The sequence below is a fragment of the Pelobates fuscus genome, chromosome 1, assembly GCF_036172605.1.
Source record: "Pelobates fuscus isolate aPelFus1 chromosome 1, aPelFus1.pri, whole genome shotgun sequence".
Classification (NCBI taxonomy): domain Eukaryota; kingdom Metazoa; phylum Chordata; class Amphibia; order Anura; family Pelobatidae; genus Pelobates; species Pelobates fuscus.
In genome coordinates, this window is record NC_086317.1 from 237,000,557 (window position 1) to 237,022,923 (window position 22,367).

Here is a 22,367-nt window from a genome sequence, read left to right on the forward strand (position 1 = left end):
TTCTTTACATACAGGGCCACCCCTCCCCCTTTCTTGCCTTCCCTGTCTTTTCTATATAAAGAGTACCCTGGTATTGCTATGTCCCAGTCATTTTTCTCATTATACCATGTCTCAGTAACAGCGACTAAATCTACACTATCAGTTGCCATTATTGCCACAAGTTCATGGATCTTATTCCCTAAACTGCGAGCATTTGTAGACATGACTCTAAGCTTATCATTTTTTAACACACTTGCTACAGGCACCTTCTGTCCTTGTTTTGGGGGACAATTGGATTGATGTTTTATCACCCTTTTGCCCCCCCCTCCTAGTTTAAATACATCCTAGCAAAACCTCTGAACTGCTCACTGAGAACATTTGTTCCCTTTTGAGAAAGATGCAAACCATCTTTTTTGTACAGTTTATTTCCATTCCAAACAGAGCTACCATGAGCAATAAAGCCAAATCCTTGCTCCCGACACCATTCACCAAGCCACAAGTTAAAGTCCCTAATACGCATCCGCCTGTCATTCTGAGTGTTATGCACAGGCAGGACTTCAGAGAATGACAGTGTGGAAGCAACCTGCCGTATATCATTGGCAAAAACACTAAAAACTTCCTTAACCTCTGAAACCTCATTGCAAGCCAAGTCATTTGTCCCTAAATGGACAAGTACATCCAATTCCCCTTCCTGCTTTGCTTGCTTAACAATATTACCGATACGTCTCCTGTCTCTGTGAGCAGTAGCTCCGGGAAGACACCTCACAAGACCACCATTGTCCATCTCCACACCTCTTATGATGGAATCCCCCACCAACAACTGCTTTCTATTAGGCCTCACCAAGCCTCTCTGCACAACACCACTAGCCTCAGTGCCTCTCTGCACAACACCACTAGCCTCAGTGCCTCTCTGCACAACACCACTAGCCTCAGTGCCTCTCTGCACAACACCACTAGCCTCAGTGCCTCTCTTCACAACACCACTAGCCTCAGTGCCTCTCTTCACAACACCACTAGCCTCAGTGCCTCTCTTCACAACACCACTAGCCTCAGTGCCTCTCTTCACAACACCACTAGCCTCAGTGCCTCTCTGCACAACACCACTAGCCTCAGTGCCTCTCTGCACAACACCACTAGCCTCAGTGCCTCTCTGCACAACACCACTAGCCTCAGTGCCTCTCTGCACAACACCACTAGCCTCAGTGCCTCTCTGCACAACACCACTAGCCTCAGTGCCTCTCTGCACAACACCACTAGCCTCAGTGCCTCTCTGCACAACACCACTAGCCTCAGTGCCTCTCTGCACAACACCACTAGCCTCAGTGCCTCTCTGCACAACACCACTAGCCTCAGTGCCTCTTTGCACAACACCACTAGCCTCAGTGCCTCTCTGCACAACACCACTAGCCTCAGTGCCTCTCTGCACAACACCACTAGCCTCAGTGCCTCTCTGCACAACACCACTAGCCTCAGTGCCTCTCTGCACAACACCACTAGCCTCAGTGCCTCTCTGCACAACACCACTAGCCTCAGTGCCTCTCTGCACAACACCACTAGCCTCAGTGCCTCTCTGCACAACACCACTAGCCTCAGTGCCTCTCTGCACAACACCACTAGCCTCAGTGCCTCTCTGCACAACACCACTAGCCTCAGTGCCTCTCTGCACAACACCACTAGCCTCAGTGCCTCTCTGCACAACACCACTAGCCTCAGTGCCTCTCTGCACAACACCACTAGCCTCAGTGCCTCTCTGCACAACACCACTAGCCTCAGTGCCTCTCTGCACAACACCACTAGCCTCAGTGCCTCTCTGCACAACACCACTAGCCTCAGTGCCTCTCTGCACAACACCACTAGCCTCAGTGCCTCTCTGCACAACACCACTAGCCTCAGTGCCTCTCTTCACAACACCACTAGCCTCAGTGCCTCTCTGCACAACACCACTAGCCTCAGTGCCTCTCTGCACAACACCACTAGCCTCAGTGCCTCTCTGCACAACACCACTAGCCTCAGTGCCTCTCTGCACAACACCACTAGCCTCAGTGCCTCTCTGCACAACACCACTAGCCTCAGTGCCTCTCTCCACGACACCACTACACTCTGAAAGTGCAGAAAATGAATTATGTAGAGCAACAGACTGTGCAATATGCCTTTTATCCACAACTCCAAGTCTACCAGATCCTACAGTAATCCATCTGCCATTCCTAGTATGTCTCTGCGGCAGTGGCTTTGCAGCAGTTCCAGCCTGAGTTTGTTTACCAGATAATTTACAAATCTCAGACTTCAAAAATACAATCTCCTGCCGCAAAATAGAGAACTGTCTACAGATTAGACAACAACCAAACCTCCAAAAAGTGGAACGTGAAACAAATGCAAAGCAACTATTACACTGAACTAAGTCTGCCATTCCAATGAGGTGAATAATTGAAATCAAACAAACCTTAACTTTTTATTTATCCTCCTGAATACCTCGGATTACCTCCAGCTTATCTCCAGAATATCTCCAACCACACACACACTTAGAAGCAACACTCTCCAGAATATCTCCAACCACACACACACTTAGAAGCAACACTCTCCAGAATATCTCCAACCACAGACACTTAGAAGCAACACTTAGATGAAGCAACCAAGCTCTATTAGCCAAGCTAATGACAACTACCCTTATATACTCCTAAAATCACCTCCCACTAGGAATGTTTAACACCTGGGTAGGCCTCTGCTTATTAGCAAACAATAGCTAATTTAAATAGCAATCAATAGCAAGTAGCTACCTAATCCAATCAAATGCCTTATAATTACCAACAGGAAATCAAACCTTGTGCAGTCAGTAACCTTTTCCTACAGATGAATCTTACCTGTAACAGTAAAAAAGAACTCTTAGCACAGCTCTTAGACAGTTGAAGCTTCTGTAAAACTCTCCAGAATATCTCCAACCACACACACACACACTTAGAAGCAACACTTAGATGAAGCAACCAAGCTCTATTAGCCAAGCTAATGACAACTACCCTTATATACTCCTAAAATCACCTCCCACTAGGAATGTTTAACACCTGGGTAGGCCTCTGCTTATTAGCAAACAATAGCTAATTTAAATAGCAATCAATAGCAAGTAGCTACCTAATCCAATCAAATGCCTTATAATTACCAACAGGAAATCAAACCTTGTGCAGTCAGTAACCTTTTCCTACAGATGAATCTTACCTGTAACAGTAAAAAAGAACTCTTAGCACAGCTCTTAGACAGTTGAAGCTTCTGTAAAACTCTCCAGAATATCTCCAACCACACACACACTTAGAAGCAACACTTAGATGAAGCAACCAAGCTCTATTAGCCAAGCTAATTGTAAGCTTGCTCTTAAACACATCTACCAAATAACAGACACTAACCATCTAATACAATTTGCTGACATTCTATGTCTTTTCTTGAGCCCTCCAAAATATAGAATGTTTATCCTACAACACTAGCTAATGGCAAAATTCTGATCGCCACCAGTCTGACAGCTGCCAATTGGAGGCAACATGCTCTTTTACCATCATTTTCAATTGAGTTGAATATATTAGACAAGTGACATAGCCTTATTATTATTATTATTATGATGGACTAGGATGCCTGGGAAGCAATCCACCTTGTTGCTGGACTTTTTCCACATTTCCCCTTATATTTCTACATAATGCCTACTATATTTCTGTATTGTATTTAAAAAAAAAAAAAAATTATCATGGTCATTTTAGTGTATCTGTAAACTATTGCTGCCTGAGCACAAAAAGCATGAGCCAATGTGTAGCTGTCACAGTCTATATAATGTGTCTGCTTGATAGCATGGCCTAAGAGGACTAAACTTCGTTCCAGAGCTTTAGAAGATCCATTCTTTAAAGGGCATGTGAAATAAAGCTCCATTAACATATATAACAGGACTCTGGTGGCTTTTTATGTAATTTAGCAAAATTAGCCATTTAAATTCAAGTAATAAATTTGTAGCAGATCCACAAAAATTCTCCAACTCCGCTTTATTCACAGCTTATCTATTCTTCTATTGTCTACAATGTTAAGTAATGGATAAACAGTACAATATAGTGATGTAAAGGTTAGACTGCACTTTATCTAGAGACACGTAATGACAAAATTGATAAAATTAGCAGATTAGAAAGGTGAATTTCCACTACTACAATCTATGTTTCTATATGATAAGGTTACGAACAGGAACAAGTTCTAGTGCAAACACTAGTAGTAGCAAGTTTTTATTTCTTCGATTCAGATCAAGCAAATATTGCCTGAACAATGCCCATTATTTCCCCAAACGATATGAAAAGCACATTAGGGGGGATTATGTAAAGCACACTAAAAGGGTTCACATTAAGAATCAGATCATACAAGCCACAGTCCTGTTTACAAAAAGTCAAAATGCTTCTTAACATATTTACGAGGCAAAAAATAAAAAAAATGGTGTTCCCACCCCCTCCCAAAATAAAATGTTCCCTTTTCCACTTTGTTGTTAAGGGTAAAATAACAGACCATCAGCCATCTTTGATATTAGTCTTCATCTTGTATTCTGCTCTCAGGGTAATAAATAACATTTACTCACCCATGTCTAACTTCCCTTTTAATGACATGGGGATAGTGGTCTCCTACAGAATACAGCCTACTGTGTTTTACTAGTTTTTCCACAATTGCAAAACTTTTACCTATGACAGGAGCCACCAACGTAACAAGGTAAACATTTTAGGTAGTGTTATGGCCCTGTACATTTTTTTTTTTTTTTAAAACACTTGTTTTAAGCAAACCGTTATAGTGTACTTAATGAACAATGTGGTCATCTGCAAGTAAGAATAGTGTGTAAGTATGACATGGCGAAATGTCAGAATAATAGCTTTAAAACCGTGTTATTACCAACAGCGAGAATTCTTGAGAAATCAAAGTGAATTTAAAGGTATTCTCAAATTTAAAATGTCATCAACTTTTCACTTCTCTTATTTTCATTTTTTAAAGTTTATTCTATTTAACAACATTTTAAAATTTGGCTGAGCAGGCATGCTGTGTTCAACTCTGGTTATCTGGCAAACTGCTACTCAACCTAACTTGCTGACCTTAATATGGCTGTTCAACCAGATTTAAAAAGAAAACAAACAGGATCTATAATGGATTAAAATAAATAAATCTGTTTATTTAAATCTCTTATTTAAAATACTTAGAGGTAAAAGGTTAACTGCCTGGATTTAAATAAAATCCAACCTGTAAAAAAGTCAAATTTTCTAAGAAAACAAATCAATAAAACTTATTTTTTTTATTATAACACGAAAAGTGATGATTTCATTACAGTTTTCCTTCATGGCCAACATAGAAGAAAATATTTCCAGCTTGGCTATGATGGCCTTTAATTCGAAATTCACTGTGAATTCCCAACAATTCTCACTTGGTAGATAACCCAGAATAATGCCTGCTGGAAAATGTTAGACTGAGAGCAGGATAAAAGGGAGGACTGGTACTATCAAATTAAAGCGGGAAAAAATAAATTAAAAATTTTGTAAAATAAAGGGTTTTTTTCCCCCATGTACCGTAATTAACCATTACAAGAATGCTTTTGATAAAAAAAAAACCCTTAAAATTAATCTACATAAACCACAGTAGTGCTTTTCATAAAAACAGGACAATGACTTTTACAATCCAAATTGAAATAACTCACCATCTGCATACACACAAGAAGCATTAAAAAAATGTGACAAAACAAAAGAGTAATGCAACATTAAAAAAACAAAACGTTCAATAACAAAATTTTAATTTCAAAATGCATTGCAGTAAAAGAAATTCAAGAAAAATAAAATTGGAATATCTATAAACATTTATCTCACTTTAATATGACTGTGTTGAAATAGTCTTCAAATATTTTACAAAATACTTTATTAACCAGCTATTTCAAAGTACATCTCAGATACACTGATATTTGGTTTCTAACAGGCTAAACTGCATATAAAAAGAGTTGCTGCAAAGCATATGAAAGGATTTCTTGCACTCCCACAAGAGGATCATATGGTAAATCAAACACGTTCTACAAGAAGTACCTATAAATTAAACTTCCCTTTATTGTCACTCATATAAAAAGCACCTCTATCATCTGAATTATACATTCATAATAGTAAAAATGGGTCAATATCTAGATTCTTTTCTTTTCATAACCGGTCATTTTATCACAATTACAAACAATATTAATGTTAAAGGGACACTCTAGTCACCAAGACAACTTTAGCTTAATTAAGCAGTTTTGGTTTATAGATCATGCCCCTGCAGTCTTACTGCTCAGTTATTGGCCATTTAGGAAATAAATCACTTTGTTTATGCAACCATAGGCACACCTCCCTGCATATGAGTTGCTCAGCATTTCCTACAAAGTCATCTAATGTTTAAACTTCCTTTATTGTAAATTCTGTTTCAAATCGAATGTTTTATTTCCTGCTCTGTTAATAGCTTGCTAGACCCTAAAGGAGCCTCCTGTATGCAGTTAGAGTTCAATTTACAGAGAAGGAGATAAAAACCTTTAAAGTAAATTACATCTGATTGAAAATGAAACCATTTTGTTTTCATGAAGGCTGTGTCAGACACATCCAGAGGAGGTGTGACAAGGTCTGCATAAACAAACAAAAGTGATTTAACTCCTAAATGGCAGTTGATTGAACAGTGAAACATCAGAGGCATGATATATACACCAAAACTGCTTCATTAAGCTTAATTTATTTAGTACACATGTAAATACATTATAACATTCATGTTATGTAGGTGTCACTTATACTCAAATGGCATCACACAATACAGATAGGAAAGTAGTAGATCGGTTAAATTATAACAAATGCTTAATTAACTATAGTCTAAACATGCTGGTTTGGAATAACAGGAGTTTGGAATAACAGGAATTAAACAATTATAAAGTTACCCCAACATTTATCCATCAGTGCAGGAGGTACCAGCCTTTTTATAGTGCATTTCCCAGAAGGGGTTTATTGGATACCTAATCCACCCTCCAAAACGGTTACCTTCATTAAAGTTATTATTCCACTGTGTGCCCATTTAAAACACATACTATACTTATACTGTGTCTATGAAGGATTGTTTAAAACGTAAAAGATACAAAGTATGTGATTGTATATGTTCACTGGGAGCAATCTTATCTTAAGCACTTTCTAGGCAGGAAGTGTTTTCCAATCTTGGTGGGAGTTTAGACTTTCCAGGTTACATGCAGTCTTTTTACCAAAAGCAAGAGTGTTTAAAGAGCATTAGGCTCTATGCTGTACTTGAGGTTTGTAGATATTAAGCTTCACCTTTGTGAAAAAAGTGCAGTTTACAAGTAGTAAGAGAGTGCAGAGGGGAACCTTCAGAGCCATGCCAAACAGCTGTTAATATGTTCTTCATAAAACTGACACAAGTGTCTTGTGTTAATTTGGCAGGGACAAAATAGCTGACAGTGATTCAGTGCTAAAAATTCTTGTTTAAAAATACATATATTTTGAGATGAGGAAAAAAAAAAAAGTGAAAGCTACTATATAAAAGCAACCCAAGCCATTTGTCAAATCGACACTGGGTGGAGCTACTGCCGCGAAGAAGTGTCAATCCCTAAACTGTCACTATTGACCTGCCTCGCGGGATCCTCCATAGAACATTGATGCTGTACTCACCTCTTTTGACGGACACAAAGTCTGCATAAAAAATGGTTTTATTTTCAATCATATGTTCAACTTTGTATCGCCTTGCTCTGTAAATTAAACTTTAATCATGGTCTAAAAGGCTATTAAAGTAGAACTGTCACACCCCACACATCAAAAATAAAAAGACAGAATCTTTACGAATTATTCAGATTGACTGTATTGCAATTCACTGAAATTCCAAACCAGTCAAAAGATATACGGAGAGAAAATACTATTTTACCTCCAAATTTTTCCTCAGTCTGACAAAGTTTAACAATTGAATGGAGGTACCGCCATCAGGCAGGGAATTTAAAGGAACCCTAAAGGCAACCTGACCACTTCAGCTCAATGAAGTGGTCTGGGTGCTAGGTCCATCTAGGGATAACCCTGCCTGCTGTAAACTTAGTTTCAGAGAAACTGCAATATTTACAATAGGGTTAATCCAGCCTCTAGTGGCTGTCTTTTTGACAGCCGCTACAGGCGCTTCTCACTGTGATTTTCAGTGAGAAGACGCTGCCATCCATAGGAAAGCATTGAGAAATGCTTTCCTATGGACTGATTGACTGCGCGCGCGGCTCTTGACGCGCATGCGCATTTGGTGGATGACGTCGGAAAAGGGAGGAGAGTCCCCGGCGCTGGAGAAAGGCAAGTGATTAACCCGTCTTGAACCCGGTGGGAGGGGGACCTATTAACACTATAGTGCCTGGAAAAGACTTGTTTTCTTGGCACTATAGTGGTTCTTTAAGCTCTTTCTATGAAGGATCCCGCAGTCTCGTGGGATCATCTATAGACCTCAATGCTGTTTTCTTGCACATGCGCACAGCTCTGACATCGGCTCAGACAGAAGAGGATGGCAGCTCCCATGAGAGACTGGTTCAGGTGAGTAAAACTTACCCTTGCCTGCATCCCTACCCCTGACCCCCTGCTGAGATGTCAGAGTCTTTGCAAGTTATGCAACGACTCCAGGCAGTGACGATCCGCTTTAACAGAGCAGGAAATATGCAATTCTAAATAAAACAGACTGCAATAAAGGAAGTGAAAATTAGATCTCTCTTTACAGGAAGTGTTTAGGAAGGCGGTGTAAGTCACATGCAGGGAGGTATGACTAAGGCTGCATAAACAAAACCAAAAAAAAAAGCAATTTAACTCCTTGAGAATTGAGCATCGAGACTGCAGGGGCATGATCTATACACCGAAATTGCTTCATTAAGCTAAAGTTGTTTTGGTGCTTATAATATCCATCTAAGTATTGATAGTACAGAGTTCTTGTACCATAACTACAAAAGGCAGTCGTCGTTCCAGGGCTGTAGTGCAGTTTTGTAGAGGACTACATCAATATATATTTATACTGGTAGCAAAATGACTCTCTCAGTTGTGGAATTCAAAATCAAGACTCCAGATGTACTGAATACAGCCCTGAAGAATTAGCTGTGTTTTTGGCAAATGAAATGGAAACTACAAAAGCCCAGCGAGTGATGGAGAAACCTCCATAGGTTTAACATTCAGCAGCTACACACAGTGACAGTCAGGACTTTAAAGTTAGTTTGGGTGGGTGTGGGGGTTCTTTACTGGATGGAATGTGTGTGGGGAAGGTGTGCTGGCTGTACAGAATGTGTTTGTGGGAGGTGTGCCTTTAAGCAGAGTTAGCAATCTATTTGGTAGAAGGTTTTGATACTATATCTCTCATATACTGGAGATTAAATGTCATGCCAATGCAAGTTAAAATGGAACAAGTCAGAGGTAGGTTGTGTTCATGTACATGGGATCTTGATCAAGGTCAGTGACCAAAAACAAATCGGTAAAATAAGGAGTATAATAAATAGCCAATGTTACATGTAATAGCAGGAAAATAGAGAATAGCATACCTTTCAGAGCAATGACCTTGCTGGCTGGATTCATGATAGCATTGTCAGCTGAAATGGGCCTGCGGATAGGGTTGGTAGGGTCATTCATGTCAATGATCACCACCTGGGCCTGTTCTCCTACTTTCTCCCTGATACAAATGAATTTGTCAGACTCCATGGTCAGAGTGCTGAATCCAATGTTGGCTGGATTAATACCCAGATTTTGGAGCTGTGAAAATAAGGAAATAGTATTTGTTAAAATAAGCAAATATACTGGAAACATATACTGGCAATACACTTTACAAAACACAATGACGTTTTAAACATTCCCATTCTTTAAAAATCACACCACATATGATGCTTAAACAATAAATTTGATTATTCTGATAACATAATAAAAATAGACCCATCTAATCTTTCATATGCTGAATAACCTGTACTTTCAACATAAGTCACACACATGGTACTTCATGGAGAAACAAATAATGTAATTTGAAGGTTGCCATTACAGGAGTAAAACAAATCTGCCTATAACCCCTTTTTTTTCTCTTTTTAATATAATCTATAAAATATTACAGAGTCACTCCAAGTACTGTAACTTTGCAACATTTGAAAGGTTACAGGGCAGAGTACAAGGCTTTACATGCCAAAGGAGGAAATTTACTTTTGCCTTCCATCCATGACCATTTGGAAGACAATCTAGAATGACACCTCCCACCTCCTCTTTCTGGCACTGGACAAGGTTTAAGCTGGAAACACAAACAACCTGGGAGATTGTAGAACACAGTCCTCAAGGTATGGAATTAAAAAAATAAAAATGTAAAAATAAAATTTACCAAGCAAATAAAGATGTAGCCCAACCTTCTCCTGACAAAATAATTTCAGATACTGAAATTGGAGCCCCTGCCGAGAGCCCTGGACATCGACATGAAAAACAATAAACAAAAAGAGCTGATGTGGAAAAATTCTCCAACTCCGTTATAGTCACAACATGACTATAAATGCTGCGGTTTTGCCATATTTTTTAAAAATTCTGAGTTTTATTAATTACCTTGAGTGTCTTAACCTGTGTCCTCCCATTATGTATGCTGGCTGTGTATTTCGTGTGCATAGTGTGCTGGACTGTGTTGGCTATGAGCAGTGTGTGTTTCATCTGTGCTGGCTGTATGTGATGTGTGTGGGGGTGTACTAGTTGCATGTAATAAGTGTGGAGGCTATGTAATTTGTATGCATGCTGGCTGTATGTAATATGCGTGTGCTGGCTTTATGTGATGTGTGTGTGTACTGTCTGATGGCTTTGTGTGATGTGTATGGAGTTTTTCTGGCTGTATGTAATGTATGTGTGGTGCTGTTTAGTTCCTGATCCTGCTTGGAATTATTTTTAAGGAAGGTGGGCGATGTTTCCAGGAGGTCGAACGGGCAGAAGTGGGGTGATACTCCCTGGAGGTAAAGCAGTGCTTAACTCATGAGGATTGCACTTCAAGTAATGGCGCCCTCACAGTTCAGCACTTAGTGAGTCACAGTGCAAGCTGGGAACAACCTGTGGCTGCACTCTGATGCCCTAAAGAGCGCCAGACTGAGGGAGCCATTACAGGTATGTGTACCAGCTCTGATTCCCACTTCACCAAGGCAGCCTGCCACTTGTCCACAGCAGGGATAATATAATTTAAAAAAAAACCTGCATGTCCCAGGTAAACATGCATGGATTTCCACGTCTCTGGATCTGTTCACAAAAATGTGAACTGAGCTGTGTATTAACAGAGACCAACCAAGGTTGTCATTATTTTTATGTGATTGGTGAATATGCAGCTGAGGGATTGAACTACGTATCCCATAAATCCTAATGTACACATGGAATAAAAAAAATTCCAACATGAACAGATGTTTATATATGCACATGAGCAGATATTTTGTAATCCACTGCTGAATTGTGCAAACAAATTTCTCCACTCCACCCAGTTTCCTTGAAAAAGCAAAAGTTCCCAATAAACATGTACACAGCTACATGTATTGCAGTGCATCACAGTATAGTAAATTAAAATTAAGGCATGTAAGAGATGCGGTCTAAAAAGGTATTCAAAAAAAAAAAAAAAGGAAAAAAAATATACACACATACATACATAGCTCAAAAGAATTAAGGGAACACTTAAACAACACAACTCCAAGTCAATTACCAATACCAAGGTGAACTCACCTTTGAATTAATAGTGGTAACCCCACATATATTTTTCTAAATAATATATATATATATATATATATACACACACACACACACACACCTGGTTTGACCCTTACAAGTGAAACCTCACTGCCTATTATAGTGGTTTAATCTTATTACTATAAATTAGTGGCAAAACCCACTAAATATTGAACTGCCGCACTTACAATTATCTTTTTATACAGTGGGTGAACCCCATTTATTGCAAAGTTGTATTGCTTTGACTATTGTCAGTTCTACCACGAATAAGATCCAACATGTCTGACCAATCTGAGCCTGCAGTTTCACAGGAACTCCGAACATGGCTCATTTCCACTATTGCGGAATCTATTCCCAAGGCGCTAGCAGCCTTTCACGACAAGACTTCTACCTAGGTTAACCCCTGCCCTCTTAACCCTATGCGCCTGCCCTCTGATTCCGAAGACTCCCAGCTTTCGGATGAGGAGGTAAGGCGCAAACGCCCCTGGAAAGATAGTATATCTGCAGGCAAGGCTCATGCCAAGTCCCTTAAGTAGTCCTTCACTCGCCCCGCTCAGGCTACTACAGACCCCTTAGAAGGTTCTACATCTGTGGTAGACTATTATTATCTTGGCTATTCTGATGGGGAGTTTTCAGCGAATGCGCTACAAGACCCCTCCGTTGGAATTTGTCAAAGAAACTTATATTGATACTCCAGATTTAATTCACACTAAACCCATGGAACCCGAGTCAGACACCCTTCGGGATGCCTTGAGCGTTCCCTTCTTTGACCCTATGGTCATTAAACACCCACGCTCTGCCAAATGGGCCCTGCCTGCGCACATTTCCAACTTCTGTAACTTGGAGCCGAATGCCCCCTGTCAACTATCCCAAATAAAGTGGCACTTACGCCAGAATTTGACCCTATGTTGGTGACATTTCTCATCAAGCAAAGACCCCCCCGCTAGGGTATCGAGCAAGGTCTTAAAGCAACTCAGGACAAGCTCCTAGATATTGCTGGTCCTATTATCCAAATGCTTATTTTGGCTGACGAAGCCATTAGCAGTGGAGAATTTGACCCGCGCACTGTGCGAGAATGGACCCAGAGGGCTTTATATTTCTTAGGCAATGCCAATGAGGCCATGTCCACAGAAAGAAGTAAGGCGGCACTATACAAAATTGACGCTAAACTAGCAGATTTAAGTTCCCAGGAATTGGGACCGGAAGCCAACGGCTTATTATTTGGAGACTCTTTTATAAGAGATTTATCTAAGCATGTGTAGGTCTTCACGACCTTAAATAAAGCCAAATCCTTCCTAAGCAGCGTATTTCGTTCACAGTCACACCGAACGACCAGCAGAGCTGCCTTCACAGGCTACGTCCCACAGACAATTACTGGAATACGGGAACCACCCAACCATACCGACAGTTGTTCACAAACAGGGGATCCATCTGGGGACGTGGATCAGCTTCCCTACGCGGACGCACTGCTCCAGGTAATAAAAACTAAAGAAAAACAATTTACCTGCGCTCTCTCCTTAATCCCTATGTATTTTTAAACAAATGGAGTTTTTTTAGTTACCTCCAATGGCCATGAGAGGATAAGCCCATCTGCCAGGTAACTTTCTTTTCTACTATATATTGGGGCTGATGTGTACTGTAGTCTTTGCTGTCGCCCAGTGATGGGAGTGAGCGCAGGACTTATCTTTCTGCATTTGGCTCCAGGTAATAAACCTTCCATCTTTTAATATACCTATAGTGGGCCGACTAACCCATTTTTCCAACAGTGGTAATCACTTTCGCAGGATCTATGGATCCGAAACACAGTCAATGGTTTCAGGATAGATTTCTTTCCACTCCCTTCCAGGACACACCACCGTTATGAATGTCTATAACAGACTACCTCACATTACAAACCGAGTTACACAAACTAGTGGGAAAAAGAGCAATTGAAAGATCGCCTTTCCCACATACCTTTCTCAGCAACATATTCCTGGTTCGCAAGAAGACAGGAGATCTTCTCCCAATTTTCAATCTGATTCGGCAGGTCAGATATCGCCATTTCAAGATGGAGGGCATTCATTTGCGTGAGAGACTGGTTTTCCAGATTCGATCTCAAGGACGCATACCTCACAGTCTCTATTGCTCGCAGCCATCGGGCTATCCTTTAATTCCTCTGGCAAGGGGAGATTTGGCAATTCACATGCCATCCTTTCGGTCTTTGCTCAGCACCATGGTTTTTCATAAAATTAATGAAACCAGTGATGGCTCTGCTCTGATCGGATTTCTAATAGATTTGATAGAGGCGATTTTACAATTACCTTCCACAAAGACCAAATCCATAAAGAGAGACATTCTGAAATTGCTGTCAGCCCAACAGATTCGATTGCGTGATTTGGCACATACTACAGGTCTGCTGCCGGCCTCTATCCAGGCTATATATCCGGGAGCCTTACACTACCGAGCCATGCAGCAACTCAAAACCAATTACAAACACCGGTCCACTTCCTACGACCAGTTTATTTCTCCAACAGACGAAGTCTGTATAGAACTCCACTGGTGGCTTCACAACATGCAAGCCTGGAATGGCAAAGCCATATTCGGATCGCAGCCAGACTTAGTCCTGGAATCTGATGCCAGCCTCCTCGGGTGGGGCGCAACGTGTGCGGAAAAGTCCACCGAGGGACTTTGGTCCCCCTCGGAACGGGCTCTACACGTCTACTGCCTGGAATTAATCGCAGAATCCTTTGCAATCCGCAGTTTTGCAAAAGACTTCAATTGTTCACTGGTACTACGCATGGACAGTGTCTCTGCAGTGCGTTATGTGAATCGGTTGGGAGGATCCCGATCCAAATTGCTGTCCGACCTTATGCCAGGTATATGTGGATGTTGAAGGGGCACATTTGAGACGCAGCCATTCAGTTTTTTTTCTAACTTTGAAGTTGTACGCTGTGGCCATGTTCCATTTTGGAGTAGTTTAGATGGTTGGTTATTGAAACTTCCCCCCAAACACATACTATTTATTAAAGAATACACTCTGGGGTAATTCAAAGGGCATATTTTGAACTTTAGCGTGGGATCATTTTTTTCTCGTTTGTTCCAGGTATAGTGGTAACGAGTATTTTTTTTACTTTTTATACTTTAACTTTTTAAACTTTTATTTTGCTTATTTTCTTTTTTTAAACTTTCCTAAACTTTCTTAAAACTTTTTTTTACAGATTTAAAATTTTTCTAAGCTTTTTTTACCGTTAACCCCTAGCAGTAAGCAGCACTAACCGTAAATTCCCCATTTTCCCATAACTCCCACCCACCCCAGCTAGCAAAATATATAATTATAAAATATTTTAATTAATTAAATTGAACCCCTGAGAGTTGTTAAATAAATAAAAGTTAATCCTCAGGGGTTAAAACAAATTAGATCACAGTATAATACTGTGATCTGATACTGTGATACTGTATTTTGATCACTGTAGGCAGTGATCGACTGGCAGGGAAGGGGTTCATTTTTATTTGGACTGGGTAAAGGGGGGGGTGTCTTTATTTTTTACTTAAACGTTATTAAAACTTTTTTAAAAAGTAATTTTTAACTTTTTAAAGCTTATTTTAAAACTTTTTTTAAACTTAACCCCTAGTTAGCCTAACACCAAATCCCCAAATTCCCCACTAACTTCCACCCACCCCAGTTAGCTAAATATATGATTTTAAAATATTTAAATTAATAAAATAAATTTAACCCCTGAGGGTTAAAAAAATAAACCCTCAGGGGTTAAAAAAAAATATATATCAGATTACAGTAAAATGTAATCCCTGCCAATTGATCACTGTAGTCCGTGATCAATTGGCAGGGAAGGGGTTAATTTTTTATTAAAATGGGTAAAGGGGGGGTGGAATTTTAATTAAACTTTATTTTTTATTTTTTTAACAGGGGGCAGGATCAGCACCGATCCATCTCCCTGCACTTCACAGTGAACCTGGAAGTGCAGGGAGGCGGAAGGGGAGTATACACAGCACATGTGCTCGCTCTGACATGCTGTCAGAACGGGCACATGTGCTGGGACAGCCCGATCCGGTGCTCCCGGTCTGCCTCTAATACAGAGGCAGACCGGAGCACCATTAAGCCCGGGATCGCCGCAATAGCGGCGATCTGGGGTTAATTTTACCGCGTGACGGACGAGGTCCATCACCCATCCTGAAGGGGTTAAGAATGACTATGTTTCAGTTCGTCCCCAGACCTTTTTCAAGTCAAATAAAACCTCACCAAATTACAATTTAAGTAGGAGTGGTTAATGAACCAGAAGGTGATTGTGATGAGAAACTCTGTGACGTTAATCCTGCCCACCGACTAAAAGTTAATCATACTAAGCTTAAGAGGATTGTGGCACTATTCAGCTATTTACCAAAAAGGAAAAGGATAGTTACAGCATACTCATCTGACAATACATGTAGCCTTATGCAATATATATTATATGTATCCTTGGCACTCTCCCAGAATGTAAACCAAAATAATAAAGCCACGGTGCAAACCCACACAAGGATACAAAACACACTATTTTATTTGTATTTACTACTTTTTATTTATACTATAATACACACACACACACACAATGTTGCAGTACACCAGATCATATTACCATAGGTTGGGGTCAGAACTATTAAAAACTAGTGAAAAGAGAGATAACGGTCAATAGAATAGTTTCACATCCCGGACCACAGCAAACTTATCCTATAAGGAATGAATCACCATCTAAAGCAGAAAAGGCCACCAAAGAAATAATGATAAAAGATAGGTAGAAAGGACATAGGACAATAATTTACAGTATTTACAAAAACTGAAGCATACAATAGACTGCTCACAGTCATAGGAATATATCTAGCTGCTAAATTCAGGTACAATAATCTCTGAACCTATACATATATAACCGAACGTGTGACTGTATTAGTCAACTATTACGTAGTATTTTGTCCTGACGTCTGGGCATTTGTCAGCCTGTTCTCGCCAAGGCAGGCTGCGGCTGTAAGGAATGGAGGCTGCGAGGGAGCTGTAATCTACTTGCACCCTGCAATGATGCTGGGATATGACATCACAACAGCATCATTGCCAGCGTGAGAGGGAGTCACACAGGACCCCCCACTGGACTCCAAGGAAAGCCAATCCATTGCAACTCTTCCAAAGGTAGGGAGGCTGGGTGTATTTAAATTGAATTAAAAATATTACAAAAAATTTTTTTAAATAATTGTGAGTGTACCTGCATTTGCCAGTCAGCGTGCGCCTGTTTTACTGAAAACAATGTTTACATTGAAGAGCCTGCAGGAACAGGTTATAGCCACCAGAACCACTACATTAACCTGTAGTAGTAACTAGTTGTATTTGTCGTTGAAAATAAAACGGTTAATTTTTTTAAATAATTTTTAAAACCTAGTCCCTAGAAAATAGCGGGAGAGATAGAGATTCACAAACAGAATCTTAAATTATATATATATATATATACACACACACACACACACACACACAGCAGATGGTATTCCATGATCTTTGTGCTGCACAAACTTAAACACTAATGTATCTAAGCATCTTGTACTCAAACAGATTTACCTTAAATAATCATCGCCTTTCAAATAGCGCCATCTGCCAAGTGTGATACACGTGGTAACAATACACAGACGCCAATCGTTAACAGCCATGTAACAGTGGTACCACAAATACCAAGTCATATTTAAACAGTATTGTAATACATGGCAAGGTAAATCAGACAGGACCCTTAATTTACAGCATATAAATGTTATCCAACTAAAGAAAGTTTGAAGAGACACTTGGAGAAAGAAAACTACATTTGTATCTAAGCATTATTACATGGAATTTCTGATTTTATTGGTTATCCCAGTAATTAGAGAATGTTTGGAGATGTGCATGTTACCCACGAGGAGTGGGCAGTGGAGGTATCCCTAGACTGAAATGTAAACACAGCCTTTTCTCTGAAAGTTCAGTGTTTACTGTAAAAAGCCTGAAGTGAATTTTTATACTTACCAGAACAAAACAATATGTTTTAGCTGTTCTAGTGACTATAGTGTCCCTTTAAGCCCTAACATTAATATAGCTCTGCAGTGTACAAAAATGAATGCAAGGTGACAGGCACACTGAACCATTGCAACACATGGGATATCTAACACGTTTAAGGCTCACACTCTTCTCTGCACCCTAGATGGCTATTTATTTTGAAGATAACTGAAAAATCCCAGCACCTCAAAGAGTAAATTCAGAGTCATCTTCCAAGACACGTTCTGTAACCTTAATTTTCAATAAAGATTTTAAAGGATATTTAGTATCTTGTATGCAAAGACTTTTCTTAACCGATATTGATAATTTTATGCTTTTTAATAAATTCCATATCCTCATTGTCCCATCATTTACTAATGTAGATATTTCTTTCTCCTTAGCAATTTATATCCATTTAATATATTTACCAGACTACATTAATTCCCTTCTTCCTTTAACCTAGTTTGGTTTGAGGTGAATCAAAATACCTCTTCCTCTTTAGGAAAAGTATTTTTAGATAAAAATTGTATATATTTTTTAAATTAATAATCACTCTGAAGTATTCCCTGGTCTGAAAATTAGTTTTTTCCCCCAATAGTAGAAGATTTATTCCTCCGTGAACCTTGACCACAATGTGCTTGAGATGCCCAAGTCTTTCTATTGATTTCCGGAACCTAACTGTACCTTAAACTCAAGTTATCCCATATTAAATCAGGGGAATGGAACTACAATCAAGGTTAGAGCAGCATTTTTTTTATTATTTTCTTTAAAACTGTAATAGCTCTCTTTTGTCTTAAAATGCCATTGCAATAGAGAAGTGCCGCCTTCCCCCCTCCCACTTGTTTGCAACCCTTTTATTAAATTCAGCTTAATCATTCTACTAGTCACAAATTCCACATATACACAACTGCAGATGTGCTTGATGTGACAAGGCATCTAATACTTGGCTAAGCCACAGGAGAGACTGTATTAAAACTAATGGCTTCCCTTTAGTAAAACAGCAAAGCTTGTAAACCAATGCTTTAACCCCTTAAGGACCAAACTTCTGGAATAAAAGGGAATCATGACGTGTCAGACACGTCATGTGTCCTTAAGGGGTTAAAAAGGGTTAAAGGGAAACTGCAAGCACTGTAACTGCTTCATTTCATTGACGTAGTTATAGTCTATGGACCCCCCCGGGCCATCTTTTCATGCAATGTTAAACTATTTTAATGGTAGAATTGTAAAAAGTGCAACTAGTTCTAATAGTGGCCTGCATTGACCAATTACAGGGTTTATTTCTTGGTTTAAAAAAATAAAATAAAAAAATTGCCGTGGGATATCCGTGGAGAACAATGGTTCACATCCTGTTGTTGAGCATTTATGTTGAAGAATGCAGCCTGCTCAGCAGTTCAGTGTCCTTCCTTGTGAGCATATTTCAGTACCTGAATCTGCTGACTCTCTTCAGGAAAATTGTTGATTGCTTGTCAGCATATTGCAAAGGGTAAATGTTTTTTGTTCATATGGAGACATGTATTTCCCTTTTTAAGCTTTGTAGCACGGATTCATAAAAATACATTTTTTAAAAAAATTGGATTTGGAGGGTTTTAGTGCTGACACATCAGCTGGGGAGGACATGGGTGCACTGCAGATTTAAGACTTCTTAAGCTTCAGTCTAGATAGACTGTCTGTCCTATAAAGAATCTCCAGAGATTTTGACTCCTGAATTGTCACTTCTTGCATACGAACTTTAAATCTGGTAGGTGTTATTGCTTGCATGCATGGTGACAAAAATCGTGGTACCAGACGTCATCATTAAGAGGTATCCACTTTTAATAGCTGATCTGTTTGTAGTTTATGAAGGTTTGCAACTTTATATGCTAGGTTGTTACCTAGTCAAGGATAACCTCTTCTGTCACTTCAATGCAGTTAGTAGTGAATCTAGGAGTCGTTTGGACCCTTCAAGGTACATTACATATTAACATTGATCATCATAGAAATTACATTTTATAATAACTTGAAAGCAGTTAGCAATGGTACTGATATCTATAGAATGTCCAGCTCTTCCTGGTTAGGTTAGCTAAGTAGAGCTAAACTCAAGAGGCAGCATTTGTCCAGAGCACCTGCCTTGCAAAGACTTCCCATTGAGCTGCATTCGGAAGTCTGTGTTTGGACAGCCACATAAAGTCTGGAGGGGGGGGGGGGGGGGGGGGTTAGAAGGGGATGACTTGCAAAAGCTGCAGACAAGGGATTTACAGTTTTTACAAGACGTTTTTTAAACAGAACCCCACTATGCATGTTTTCATTGGGGGTATATCAACTAAATATTAAAAGGATCAATGTGACATCTCAAAGTGGTAAAACCTCTTCATTCCAGATCACAATAAAAAGCCTATACAATACAAAATATAAAAACCATCATAATGTAGTATATTAAAATATGCTGAATAAATGCAGTAATTCCTCCATATTGGGAGGGGCGCAATTACGAAATATGGTAAGGGACAGGGATTTGAAGCTATTAACACACCAAAACTATTTAGTTACTTTGTTATCATGTATATATTGATATGTAAACACAGTTCTATTATATGAGTCTGAGGAAGACCTAGCTAGAGGTCGAAACGAGTTGTGCTATTTGTTTATTCATATCTACTTTGAAATTTACTTTTACTTAATGTGCAAATAAAAGTTATTTAATTGTTAAATCAGTTCCTGAGTACCTGTTAAAGGAAACTGACATATCTGGTAGGACCCAACTCCGGAGACATCCACTCAGTGTTGTGAAAATGCCTGCACAGTCAGAGCCAGCTTTTAAGTGGTTCTTAAATTTGAGAGTGTTCTAATTGCTGCACATGGCACCTTGCTCCTTTTAATATTAACAAGCGTATTAAGTGTGGGAGTAACATCACACTTGGGTGATATAGCGGCACTTGGTTTTAGCGCCACTGCACCTTAAAATGTTACTTTTTTATACATATATATATATATATATATATATATATATATATATATAAATAATATTTTATTTTTTTGGCAGTGGAATGTCCCTTTAAGCTATTCATTTGATACGTGAGAAATTCAATTTGTGCAAATTTAACACTATTTTAATTTTTAATGTACAGAAATAGTCTACAGCACATTTTATACAGTGATGGAGGAGGAAGGCCGTTCTGCAGAAAAATTTAAAGAATGCTAAAACTATATCAGAAAAAAAAAGTTAACAGTGCAACTGCCAAACAAAAGTTATCCTGTGAATTTATGCGCATGAGAAAGTTTTTGATCATGAAATATCAACTGTGGCAATTAAACGGTAATAGTAGTCGGCAGTCAAGAAAAATAAGATTAGCAAGTGGTCGGCAGTCAGTTCTACAATTGCCTAATAAATTATGTGTTTCCAAAGGCATGTTTTAGGTTTGTTTGTGTGTGTAAAGTGCTCTTATATAAAGAATCCTAAAAATGTACATGTTTATGCATCAATTTTACCTTGGTGCCTGCAGAATAAATTAATTTAAAGGAACACTCAAAACCCCATAACATCTTCGTCAGAATGGGCTGGGATGTTCCAAAATATATTTGAATATGTAGCCATTGGCTCATGCGTCTGAAAAGCAAAGGGAAGGAAAAATCGAAGAAAAAAAAAAACCAAAACGCACAAGGGTGATTATATCACATGATCGGGAAAGCCACACACGACCCAATGAAGTAATCGGTCTGGAGTTCCATATGACATTGGCAGGTAGACCAACCTGTTAGCATTACCTATAAATGGTGTTTCACCACCCGGCCAGCCTTATGCAATTGTAAGAATATTTATTTCCATTCTTTAGATTAGACTCCACATCTAATAAGAATAAGAAACAGGCTTGGAACCGAGATGTGATATAATCCAGCTCTGGTTGGCATGGTTATTTTTTTCCCTGTTACTCATTGGCTCAGCTTATTCATTGTTTCAAAAGTAAGTTGTAGGATTAACAGGTGGGATGTAATTATGTATTGAAAGTATATGGTATGGGGTACATACATGATTTGCTCACTTGAATTTATAACTTGTTCGGCGGAAATGCCATTTTTAAGCCCGTAGTTCCTAATAAAGGCTACACAAAAAATATAAATAAAACATTTCTGAGAGCCAGTATTATCGTCTACATTTGTAAATAGAGAATTATACAGACACACTTTTCAAACAGACACTACATATGCACATGACATTTATCTGTGGGGTAATTTAAGTCTACTTGCCCTGAACTGGCAATCAATACTAAAGTCATCTGTACACCTTATGAATAATACACACCATCAGTACAAAGCAAAAAAGGAAGTATCAGCCTCAATACAAGATCTCATTGGGAAGATTAGTAGTAGATTCGCAAACATACTGAACAATTCTGTAAAAGAATATATATATATTTATTTATTTTCAAAACAATCTTTTTAGGATACATTTTAGATCTCATTTTTATTAATAGAGGTCTAGAAAACCTGACAGCGTTCAGCCTAACCTGGCAATTAGGGCCACGGGCAAAGGCGTTGCTAGGTGGCAAAAAGACTTATGGTCCCTTCTATTTATATTTAAGCCCCTCTAAAATTCCTGCCTTGATGATGCTATGAATCACTTTATCACACCAAATCTTTGAAGAATATCAGAGTATTATAGAAACCTATATTTGCAAACAACA

The 22,367-nt window shown here is 39.1% G+C and overlaps 1 protein-coding gene across 1 annotated transcript in view; it reads right to left on the reverse strand.

The window, feature by feature from the left end:
• The window catches only part of CLTC (clathrin heavy chain), a 90,408-nt gene that overhangs the window by 48,968 nt on the left and 19,073 nt on the right, over positions 1–22,367 (reverse strand). The window contains exon 2 of the mRNA XM_063455272.1: positions 9,521–9,728. Within this exon, the coding sequence (XP_063311342.1) occupies positions 9,521–9,728 (208 nt within the window). The remainder of the gene's footprint in view (positions 1–9,520; positions 9,729–22,367) is intronic.